The 12,718-nt window shown below is 42.9% G+C and overlaps 1 protein-coding gene across 2 annotated transcripts in view; it reads right to left on the bottom strand.

Annotated features, from left to right (window-relative positions):
• The window catches only part of ELP3 (elongator acetyltransferase complex subunit 3), a 94,128-nt gene that overhangs the window by 25,360 nt on the left and 56,050 nt on the right, over window positions 1-12,718 (bottom strand). For both annotated transcript variants that reach the window (XM_066995134.1, XM_066995133.1), the window contains exons 12-14: window positions 11,049-11,114; window positions 5,658-5,885; window positions 3,226-3,307 (exon numbers count right to left, since the gene is read on the bottom strand). In XM_066995134.1, the coding sequence (XP_066851235.1) occupies window positions 3,226-3,307; window positions 5,658-5,885; window positions 11,049-11,114 (376 nt within the window). The remainder of the gene's footprint in view (window positions 1-3,225; window positions 3,308-5,657; window positions 5,886-11,048; window positions 11,115-12,718) is intronic.

Below are 12,718 nucleotides of genomic sequence, written 5' to 3'. Positions count from 1 at the left end.
ATGTTGGGATCAGTCACCCCAAGCTGATTATTATGGCCCTAGCGATCTTAATCAGGAGGCAATCATGACTTACTCACTTGTCTCCCATTTACATGTTTGTATCAAGTGATTTTACAGTACCGCCTGATACAGCATATAAAAATGTGAACACGGTGAAATACGCCACTGACTCACTGCTGAGGGGGAAGGAATTTTTGCCCTCCTGGAAGCAAGAAATGGGAAAGTGCAAGACACGACGCCTGACCCAGCGAAGGGGACATGCGAGCTTGCAGGGAAGTGAAATACTGTTTAATTAAGAGCATTGACTGGGTTACACGTGGGAAGGAAGCGGAGTCAGAGGGGAAAAGATTGTGACTGAAGTCCTCTGGCGTGCCTGGACAAAAGAAAATTGGCTCTGGCAGCTAACACGCTCCTCCACGGAGAGAGGTTTCCTAGCAAGTGGTTTCCTAGCTCTAATGGCCACAGCCCGAGATGTCAGGAAATGTTGGCTACCACCTTCATCAGGAAGAGCAGCAAACCACCTGGACAGGAGAGAGATGTTGCTGCTGTAACCTCACTAAAAACAGACTAGCCATGATTTTTTTTTTGATTTCTTTCCTGTTTTTCGTAACAGTTGTGACAGCACTGCTTTTTTTGGATGTTGTACATCGATACTTTCATTTGAACTGACCTTAACCTGCCTTGAATTAAATGCATTTCCGAGGTAACTTCAAGCCACGCTTCAGTCCAAGGCTGTGGCAAAGAACCTGCCAGAGACTCCTGGAGCCCTCTGGACATACCTGGCTCCCCGATTCCTCCTCTACAGGGTGAGCAGACCCCAGAGCAGCCGCATGACTCCTGGCGTGCAGAGAGGAAAACATCTTCAGTGACGGGCAGAGCAGAGCAAGGCTCCCTGGCAGCAGCAGGGCACCAGGGGACTCCCTGCCGCTCGGGGGCCCAAGGAAACGTGCTGCCCTAAATAAATCAGTAGGAGAAGCCAGGGCAGGGAACAGTCGCAGATGATGACTGCTGCTGATTTCTAACCAGAGCTGAACCCGAATCTTAGAGATGAGCCCTAACCTACAGCCAATAATCACAATCCTTTGCAACGCCTTACCTTAAAACCTCACGCATTTCTTTTGGAAGAAATGAAAGAGAGAAGAAAAGTATTTCTAATTTGCAAAATAATAATCGTCAGAGTACAGAAACTCAGCCATTCACTCTGTTACTTTACCAGCAGAGCCTCGGGAAGGTTTTGGTCCAGAAGGACTAGCACTGACCCACACAGTTCTCTGGCAGAGAGCATGCATCGGGGACCATTCCCTGAAGAGGCAGTTTGGACGTTCTGGCACTATTTAATTAACTAGTACTGATGTAGCCCTTGAATGCCAGACTGGAAAATACTGTTGAAGAAAGGACACTTAAAGAAAACACTGCAACAAAGCATTAATAAAAACATGTAGTACTAATGAGATAGGGAGCCCTGCGAGAGACATTTTGAAAGCAGATTTCCCTTCCAGGCTTCTCTCTAGACAGTAGTGAAAATTTTGCAGTATGTTGGAGACTTAACCTCTCAATGGCTTCTCAGATTTAAAATCTATTCCGAAACCAAAAGCAGCAAAAACAAGTTCATCCTCCGATGCAGAAAGAACTTCTGTCTGCATTTGTATTTCAGATAAAAGTTACAGGAGAACTGAAATTCAAGTGGAATCATCTCCAAGGAAACAGCTGGAAAACTTCTGTTCTTTGCAGATGCTGTAGTATTCTGTTATAGAGACAAATTGTACCGTATCGTACTTTGCAGTCCAGGAAAAAAAAATATTAAAAATCACAGACAAGGTCTTAGTAAGATGACACAAACTGTGCACGCAGCAAGACAGACTTCTTGCACTGCATTTCAATGCAAAGAATACATTCTTCGTATCAGATTCCTAAAATACAGCTAAAATTAGTAACGTGAATGCTTCAACAGATCATTTTTTAGCAATTGCTATGTGTTTTCTGTTCCTGATGAACTAAATGTTCTTCATCACAGAGAGACTGTGGCTGCCTCTCTCCATGCATCCCAAACCGAGACGTTACTGGCAAAAATAACACCAAAAAACCAACATTTCCACTTGAGGAGCTACCTGGTACGGACATTTCTTAACCAAATGAAATTCCCAGTTCAAATTTTCAAACTGACTCCTATGCAGCAGCCATAGGGAAACACGAGTGGCCTGTGTCTTAGGAAAAGAAGGAACAGGGAAATCTAGAGAATACAGAATTATCTTGAAGCATCTGGCTACTGCCGGCGCATTGTCCTCACTCAGGCTCTGGCCCTCGTCACAAGTACTTGTTGAGACAGCTCACTTCAGCTATCCTACACCCCGTGACATGACACAGCTGGAAACACGCACAAAGGCTGTTCGCTTCAGCACTCGGCAGCTTGGATCAGATCTGTGGTTTGCTGCTTTTCAGTGGCGTTTGGTGAGGAGGGAGAGGATTATTGTTTTTTTTAAAAGGCCTAAGTTACAGCTCTTCTTGTCAAGTCCCAAAGCACAAATGAATCTTAGGCCAATAAGAGTTTCTCTCCCCATACAATTTACCAGCTTCCTCTGTTATAGAACCTGTAAAAGCTTTCTGTAACTACCGTAACTGCTAATATAGGAATAAATTAATGCACAAAGGTAGTTCTGACCTTGACTTCACACACACGCGCGCGCACACACTATGAGCTGATGCCACTCTTTTTAGTCACAATGCCTTGAAAATGAAACAGGAGAAAGGGCTGCAGCTCTTTCTTATACAGCTCGCTTCTTCATGATAATGCTTAATGTATCCTAAAAGCACATCTGTCCACCCTAATGACGGTACTTGCAGAAAGGCTCGAAAATGGAGCCTGGCAATTTTCTATCCTCACAAACTCTGGAAAGCAGCCCTCAGCAATAACAACCTGTGACGGGGCCAAATCAGCGAGTTCAGAAATAGCAGCCTTCGGAGGAGGAAGCCACCCATGGTCACGCAGTCTGTCTCCTTCGGCACTAAGAGCAGGATGGATCCCTGCAGCGCGTCCTCTGGTATGCTGCTTACGATAATAGTATTGTACTGGACAAAGCTATGATGGAATTTGACTCCATTACTAAGAAGCATCTGCTGATGCTCATTTTCAAGCTAATACGATGAATGTTCACAGCAGTGGTGCTAGCTGTAGTGGGTTTATTTTCAGATTAAGATGAAAAAAAAAAAAGGATAAAGCAAAGGTACCTGAAATTACAGCAATTTTCCATGACCCATGCTCCTCCTTGGCTATTCTTTCTGCCTCCTCCATGAGCAACATACCAAATCCCTGTAACAGGAGAAATAACAGGAAGAAAATATAAGTTCTGTAAAAATAGAAAAGTATAAGCAAGGTCAGGATGTAAGCATTAGTACATTTCCAACAGACCTATGTTCAGGCACAGGAATGATCAGAATCTTATTGCAGGAGAGGGCAAAGTACAGCGGCTTGGGAAGAGTCCTGCACAGAGGTGTACAAACACTGAACGTTACCATGCAGCTTTCCCAGTTTTCGGTTCTTTCTTTTTCAGAACATGAAATTATCCACACGCAGCTCTAGTGCCTGGCAGCTTCGCAGTGGCAGAAACAGAATGAAGTTAAATGCAGTGAAGGTTAAGTCAACTTGGTGCGCGTCCCATGACTCCTCGTGCTGCAAAGTCTATCCTGCTGAAATTACCAAGCCCAAACACAGCCATCCATCTGGATGGCTGCCTTGCTGGACCTGGCCTAATGCTAGGGATTAAATATGGAGCACGGGCACTGGATGCAGGTGCCTATACTGTCAAAGTGCAATTCTGGCCAGGGACATCGGTTGTAGTGGATGTGCCTAGAGCTGCTGTTGGCTTTTCTGATATAACTGTTGCCTTAGCGCCTCACAATCTTAATTTCCACTGCCCCTCTGGGAGCCAGGAGCTGTTACCGTGCCCATTTCAGGCTGAAGAACTGAAGCACGCAGTGGCCACCAGGCTTGTCTGAGTGTCACGGCCTGCATCAAGTCACCTGCGTGCCTCCTGCAGACCCACACCGCCCTCCAGAGCTCGTGGGACACCTACGAGGCTCAGCTCGTGAAATAAAAGATGCCAAAGCAAAAAGAATTGCAGAAGATCACGTTAATATTCTGGACCAGATCCACACCTCTATTTATGTTTGGAAATCTTGCACAGCAGGGGTGCTACTGGAATCAAAATAATGCTTCAAAACAAGGGAAGAGCCTTTCCACTCTATTTAACAACTTAGTTGTCTTATATATCTGGCAATAATTGATGGGATTAATTCACTTCTAACATTAGGATGCAGGAACTATCCTTGGCTCTTTGTTCATCTCTTTTCCTGACATGGTGTACAGACTCAGGCTGTGTTGAAACAGAAGTGGATGTGATTTAATTCTAAAAACACTTAACACTTACAGGCATTTTTAAATAACACACAGAAATTCTTCATTCTAAAATGTTCTTCTAATCAGAAATTGTCCCCGCAACATCAAAAGACGTTTTCTGCTTAACCTCTTGAACGCTGACAACTCTGAATGAACATCAGTGCGTCATATGCCATGAAATTTCAATTTCCAGCCTATTTTAAGGTTTGCAGTTGGCCACTTCCAATTGATTTTTTTACTTTTTATTTTTTTAATACTTTTTGACGACCACTTTTTCCTTCCAAAATTTTGAAATGTTAGCTGTTTTGCAGTGGATAAATTCACTGCTCCTTTATTATTATTTTTAAACCAGCCACTGCATTACGGCTATACGTCATCAGCGTCCAACGAAACCGCATCTTAACACATATACTCAGGGAAAGATTAATAAATACAAGGAAGTTAATTTAAAACATCAGCCCTGAGCAGTTCTGGCACCGAGGACAAACTGATTGCTTTTTTAAAAGCTCAGTTGAAAGGTTCAAAATCTACCAGGGCAAAATTTAATTCACATTTTTGCTCACCGCAAGCCACAGCATGTTACATGCAGCAGAAGGATAATGTGCAATTTTCATACAACTCACTGCAAGGAATCAGAAACACAGCTTTCCACTCCATTCTTTGCATTTTAAGATAAATATTCTCTCGTTCGGTAAATGTTCCCTTGAAGGAAAACTGGGAAGGACCAAAAAAATCTCGCCTCCCCATCTGTAATTACTTTCGATTTCAGAAGTGAAATTCATCTATTGAACAAGATCCATTTTAGGAGGAAATAAAAAGACACAATGGATGTATCCCTTTGTTTTGCTCTTACTCAGTTTGCAGTGAAGTCTGATGTACATACAGTACAGGATATCACAGGAAAGATACCTCAGAACCAGAGCTGCTTAGCACTTGAAAGCCAAATTAGCAGCAGGTAATGAGCTCTCGTATTGTATGGGCATGAGTAACGCCGATAGCATTCAGCCATGCTTTTTTTTTTTATCTCAGAGCAGTAGCGACTGCCTAAACACTATCACACTAGCAAAAACTCAGAAACAGCAGGATTTCAGCACAAGAAATGCAAGAAGGAGCTTAGATTCGATTCTGTTTTTTTACTGCAGTTGACTGTATTCCAAACAAAGAATGAACCTCGGAGATGAAATTAAATTCTTCTCTAATTAAACTGGGAGGGGTGAGGTGCAAAAAAGAAGCACAGATGAAAAATAAAGATGGCCTGAGGTACCTGGTGCTGAAATTTTGAAGGATCCCGGCTGCTCACTGGGACCACGCTCCCATACACGTGCAGCTCCCGGACGATGGAAACACCTCCTTTCAGCTCGGGTCTGAAGGACTCCTCGGAGCACTTCCGCAGTCGTAGAAGGCCAACGAGAATATCTTGTTCTGGGTCTTCATAGGACAGGAAGGTCTCCCAGCCACCATTAGCCACGTAATCTCTTCTAACCAATTCAATCTGGTCGAAGAGAAGAAGCAGTGAAGAATACAAAGAGGAAAAGAGAAAAGAAAAAAAAACTTAGAAATATTTAAGTAACATGTTGAACAGACCGAAACCAATTTCATGGATCCATAAACTATTATGATTCAGAGAAAACATGAAGTGCTTTCTTAAAGGCCAATTTAATTCTAGATGGATTTTAGCAGTACTGGATAAGAACTGATATTCCTGCAATCATTAAAGATAAAAACACGGACCACTTTAACAGAAACGTTTTTGACAACGGGACAGAACTAGTCTTCTATGCCTATTTGCATGCTTCCAGAAGGGCTGGTAACCCACGTGGCTGCCAGTTTGTAAGTCAGCAACCTAAAACTGTGATTCTTAAGTTACTTTTCATAATTACTGCAAGATCAATGGGGGCAGCAACTCTTTCGACTAACCAAGGGACTTGCTGTAATTGAAATTCAGTTCCAACAGCAACTTAGCTAATGTAGAATGAGTGGTTTTGCATCTGCCTTCACTAAACCTGCATTTAGGGCCATGTCTTTGCATAAGAAAAAGCTTGAGTTGTCTACAGAGCATGGGTTTTCTAAGCAGCAGTCAACTTTACTAATTATCAGCTGTTTTTTTTTCCCAGCAAACACCCTGGATATACCTACACGAGCAAACTGCAACAAGAGTCGATCTGAAACAGTTGGTTGAGTGTCTGTTGAGTTCCAGAAATCTTTGCAACACATCATAAATTATGTGTGCTTTACGGAATCAGCAGGATGTGCCTGCTTACTCATTTAGATTGTACCGGAGACACCGAACCGACCCTGACGGGTACCCTGAGAACTGACCAGTAACAACACACCACTTGCCTCAAATCCAGTTTTTGCTAACGATCTACATAAAGGCGGTTCTGAAGATCACAACAAGTGGAAGGGAAAAGCAAAGTGAGAGCTGACTGTGGGCACAAGATCGTGCTTGGGTAGAAGAAATTGGTTCTGCAAAGCACCTAGAAGCTATAAAAAGTAACTGACGGAGAAGAAAGCAGAAAGAAGGAAAAATGTCTTTTTCATGTTATCATGACCTAGCATCATCAAGGAGCTGCCCCAGGACCCAAAAAACTACACAAAATCAAGCTTCCTCACGGCAACACGAGACCTGATCAAATCTCACGTAACGGCAGTTGCGTTTATTTGTAGCAGAGTTAGCACTGAGTTAATTTGATGTATCCTGTTGCTGATGATAAGAAAGTCACATCTCTGGCGACGTGAGTCACTCTATTTGTGCCCTGAATTGATCTGGTGCGGCTGGAACAGCGACCCATCCTTGCTGCAGGGACTTCCTTGCCCACATGCAACAACCAGCTGCTAAGCAGACCAAACTTATTGCCCACATTGCCTGGCTCAACAGATGAGCGGCAGCAGCCCCTGCTTAGCTTGTGGTATTGAGGACCTGATGCCCACACATAACATGTTTGGGGGTTTTCAGTTCTAGGCTCACCCCAGGAACTAGGCACCCGTTAATGTCTCGTGTACATTAGGTGTGCTCCTGGAAGGCACCTTCTAAATTAATCTGAAAGCAATCAAGTTTTTGTGTTTCCTGATGGTTTTGAAGTTAGGGACTGATCAGAGTACTTATTTCAAAAGCCTACCCCTGAGCAAAACTAAAACCATGGTGTAGACATAACTCCACAACTTTGAAAGACTCCTTTAACTTTAGGAATTCAAATGTGAATGGCCAACAGGAGTGGATGCCCTGTGCACAAACGTGGCACTGGTGTATCCAACCTTTCCTTCCTGGTGGCACAATACAGGATTGATCCCCGTGTATACCTTGCCATGCTCTTCTCAGTACTACTATAGAGACTCAAGCAAATGACATCTGTATTTTTTTTTTCTGCAAATCCTCTAATACCCAGAAAACCATGAATTAAAGATTTGTTTACAGAAAAGCCATAAGGGATTCTGTCGCCTGCCTGCTCTACTCCATGACGAAGCCTGGGTGAACACAGCTCACAATTAAATCCCTTACTGACTACAGAAGCAGGGCTCATTTCAGCACTGACGTACAGCTCACGGGGTAAGTGCCCGAACAGATGTCTGCCAATGTGCCAAATTCTCTGGGAGCACAGCTACACTCCAGCTTGCTAAGGACGGCTGGCGCAGGCTGATCCAGATCTACTCCTGTGTACATAACACCACGAGTAAAATGGAAATGTACAGGAAAATAAGAGAGCATGAGATTTTCTGAAATACCCAGATTGGGCTGTTAGTGTCATATGGGGAACCCACTGCAGACAAGCAGTTAGGTTAAAGCTTAACGCTAATTTAAAAAACACAATGTTATTACACACTGCTATACTGAGAGTTCAAAGCAGCAAGATTTGAGGACTTCTGAGTTCTCCTGAGGACAAAAACTAGTAAACGTGGCTCCATTGCTTGTTGTCCAGTAGGCCTAGAAGTTATGCCATTATCCAATCCAAAAGGCACTGGTAGACAGACGAAGTAAGACTGCAGGAACCTTCACCAGGCAGCTTTATACTATTTGTATTTTAATAGCATCATAAGCACGTAGCGGACAACCTCATCTGCTCAGAAAAGTCTTGGATCAAGTCTTTTGTACTCCCCACTGGGCATAACAGAGGGGCCTAGGATAAAAAAATCCCCTTAAAGGATTTGCAGCGACTCACGAGATGCACAAAGCCTTCTCCTTCTGGGATACTGGTATAAATTTGGCAACAGCCAGCCCTGCTCACCTCCTGGTCGGGCGGTGCACAGCCACATGCTGCATGCTGCAATTCCCAATGTCAGTCCCTCATCTAAACCAGCCCGTGTGCTGGGGAAGAATAATTCTCATTAGGGTGGGTGACCGTGTCGATATGCAGACCTATTAAATGGCTGGTACAGTCTGTCTTAAACTTACTTTGACAAATAAAGGGAAAACCCAGGTGCAGATTACACTTGACCTAAAGCAGCTACTCCCTACTTTAAAGTCTGCCTTACCCTCACTAAGGCTCTACACTGAGATCATTGTCTTGATACAAAAAATCCTGTTTTGCAGAAACAGCAGCTTCTTACAGATATGAACCTACATTAGTGTTAAAGCAGAAATTGTAACAGAGCTGTCATTGCCCCTTGCCTTTCAAAAACCGTCAGTCCAACCTCTCTTTACAGCAACAATCCACCAGAGCATTTTAAGGCTATTACGTAGCACTATACATCTTTAACCATCCTGAGAGCAAGCGAATACCTTCCGCTGCAATGGAGAAATGCCACTAATTGAAAAGGGAGCTTAGAGACAGCTCTGTAAATAACCAGCTACAGGCAAGTAATCTACTTCAAATTGATTTTTTTTAAAGACTTTTAAAAGCAGGCACACCATCACCATTATAAAAATACATACAGCCTACTGATCCTGAACAGAAAGAAGTTGCATAAAGTGTAATTAATTATAGGAAACGATTAATTTATTTTACATCTGACATGATAGTCTCTCTTATCAAGAGAATGTGTTGTTTATTTACAAAGCCGAGAAAAACATCATACCTTGTCATTAGTCTAAAGCTCATGAAAAATGATACCATTTTCTGAATTTTTCTCTTGGTTGCTGTCATGATAAATTTTGCTAAGACTACATAATGACATCCTCCTGCCACTCAGATAGATGAGTTTAACAAAGGGAATATTCAACATAATGTTGCTTTGAAAACCCTGTGATAAGCTATTTGCTAACTACTCAAGAAATTTACAATTTAAATTAGATTAGCACTGCTGACAACAGGCATCTTTGGAAGATATTTTGTGAAATGACCACAGATTAGGAAACGGGGAAAGAGCAGAAAGGCTGCATGGCCTAGGTACAAATGAGTCTGTACAGCCTCAGCACAAACCTACTAAGAACAAGATAATTTATTTGGGATCATTATAGATTTCCATGCTGGATTTCTGTTATGCAGTCAGCAAGATGGGAAATATTCCACTCCAGCTGACTCTACATAATGGCAGGAGAAAAATAGAATATGGCTCCCAGTAATCTCTGATTTGCAAAGTGAGAACATCTTTCAGATACTAAGCTCGGAGAATATTCATGCTACTTCTGGCACCTAACTTGGAGCCTCTTTGACGCCTAAACACTCAGCAGAGCTTCCAAAACGCAAGTGAGAGGACCTCTGCTAGGAATCTCTGTGTTGACACATAGATTAGTCCCAGTTTAGTCAGTCACATTTAGAAAGTGGGTATGTGCCCACTGCACGGTGTGTCATTCTGACAGCTTTCTACTTGAGAGAGGCAGTACTTGCTGTCTGGCACAAAGAATTCATGTTTGAAAGAAGAGACAATATGTGATGGACAAACTCTGTAATCACTGCAGTCTCTCCTTGCTGTCAGCAAAGGAACAGGAAGAGAATACTTCCAGGATGTCATTTATATGGCACAGCATACGTGCGTACTAAGATGGATCCTACACGATATGATGTTAGAAAGCTCATCTCCTTGGTCCCAACACGGCCATGGACGTCCTGGCCACTCTCTGGAAGAATCGATCCCTTCTTGTAACTGGAGTGAGATGGAGGATTAGTTTCCTGAACTGAATGCCTGAAGTTCAGCAGTGTATCTTTTCCTTTCTATGAAATAAGCACGGCAATCTTTTTGTGAACTATTTCAGGAAGGAAAAATACACCGTGTGTTATATGCTCAATGGACCTGCTGACATTAATATATACAGATAGATGTGCAGAAGTGGATTTATACATGCTCTGTTTGCCTACACAAACATACACATTCACACAAAAGGCTGTAAATTCACCTTGCTAAATGTTCATTCCTGTTCAGCATGCACATACTGTGGTTTTGCTATTTTCCAAATCCATTTTTTTTAATGGGGGGGGGAGAAAAGGGAAGGTTGAGAAGTGGTAAAAAGAATTGCTTATTTTTTTACAGCAGTGCAAATACTCAAATAACTGGTGACTGTAGTCAGTTCGTTGAACATGGTGGCCCATAAATTCCAACATGTGACTGCAGTCAAACAGAAGACATCCAAAGCTGCTGCGAAAATAAATGGAAAACTGGATCCAGCTTCAAAGGCAAACTGCAGGGCTGGATGTTCAACAAATGGATCCCAAAACCTCCATATTAAATGCAAGTAACAAATTGTGTCTGAAGCAAGCTCTATAAAGCAGACAAATCCTACCTGATACGGTCTCACTTTATGGTGAATTTCTTGAATTCCAACCTCTCTTGTCCTTACATCACGACACTTGGAAAAGAAAGGGAGAGAAAAAATACATGGGAGAAAAATATTAGGATCTGAAACGCATGGATTTCCAGCCAACCGTTGGGTTCAAAACTAAGCTGACATAGCATGAAGTTGCGAGGTTGAATTTCAAACGGGTAGGCTTCAATATATAAACGCTTACCAGTCCATCCCTGATATATGTTGGAAAGAGGTCTTTGTACTAAATGGGAAGACATGCTGGTAAAAATCAATCCCCTAAGCAACCATTATGGTTTGTGAGGAAAAGTACCCTTTGATTCACAAACAGCAGGGTCTGGAGGGAAAGTCAGCATCCATAAAAGAAAAGCAGAGAAAGACTTTGGCATAATCCATTTTCACCCTACACTTGAAAGATCTAACACTGGCAAAATCTATGCCAAGGCACCAGAGTCCTTAACTAGTCAGTTTATGATTTTCAGCAACCCTTTTCTTGCTTTTAAACAATCGCACAAGAACTGTTGCAGAAGACCTACTCAGATATAAGAAAGTAAAGCTAACGCTGATCTGGCCTCCACAGAGGCTTGGGTCCAGGAGAAAGTAGAAAACAGACAGCCAAAAGAGATCTTCTCTCCCTTAGAACTCACACAGGGGAGGAGACAAAGCTCCACGCTCAGTGCTGAAGAGATGGGTTACAGCTCACATAACCTTTTGCGCTTATCAGCAAAACCAATGGAAGTTGAGCAATTTGGCAGTGATTCGTGTTAGTGAACAGTTGTGATACTCCTAGTGCAGAGACTGTGTGAATTCACGTCTTAGCAGGCCTACTGTCAAGTCCAATGCAAAGGTTAATCCAACTTTTGTCAGCCAAGCACAGCCACAACGCTTTTAACCAAAACAGCTGAGTTTCAGTTATTCACTGCTGTACTTGGAGGGAAGGAAGCCAGCCTTCACCAACGGGCTGTAATTGCTCCATCAGCAACGACACCTACCTGTCCGTATGTTTCCAAAAGCCAGACTTTTAGACAGGAAAAGAAGGTGTCAAAATCCAATTCACACAGTAACTCAGAACGTCCACAACAAGCACAGCTCTATATTATGCCCTGTGCTCTTCTCCATCCTTTTAAATACCATTATCAATGTAGAACAACAATCTCACAAATAGCAGGAAAAAGTGGTTTTTGTTTGTTTGTTGTTACAGTGGGCTGTGCCAAAACTGTAGTGCCACGACTCTAGAGCAAACTCTTTGTTTTACAATTGTTTGACTACCCGAACAGCGCAGTAAAAAGCAGGGCACTTCCCTCTCTTCATTGAGAGCCGCAGACCTGAGAAAGGACGATGTATTCTTGGATGATGGCTTTAAATTCTGTGTCCCAATCTATCGTTTGCATGTCTCCAGTTGCAGCCAGTGACTGGCAAGCACAAAGGCCAGCACCCTGTGCCTCCAACAAGGCTGCTCAGGAATAATTTATTTCCAGCAATCGCAAATACCAGTGGCGGTGTTGGCGCGCCTGATCCCCAGCCCTCAAAAACTCCTCACCGAGACATTCTGCAAAGACAGGATAAGCCAGAACTGCCACAGCTGGCTGATCTTTACTGAGCATATATATATGATTTCTGCAAGTCCCTTCCTCATCTTGGCCTTCTCT

This window comes from Anser cygnoides, chromosome 3 (genome assembly GCF_040182565.1).
Source record: "Anser cygnoides isolate HZ-2024a breed goose chromosome 3, Taihu_goose_T2T_genome, whole genome shotgun sequence".
Lineage (NCBI taxonomy): Eukaryota > Metazoa > Chordata > Aves > Anseriformes > Anatidae > Anser > Anser cygnoides.
This window is presented reverse-complemented; position numbering and strand designations above follow the sequence as displayed.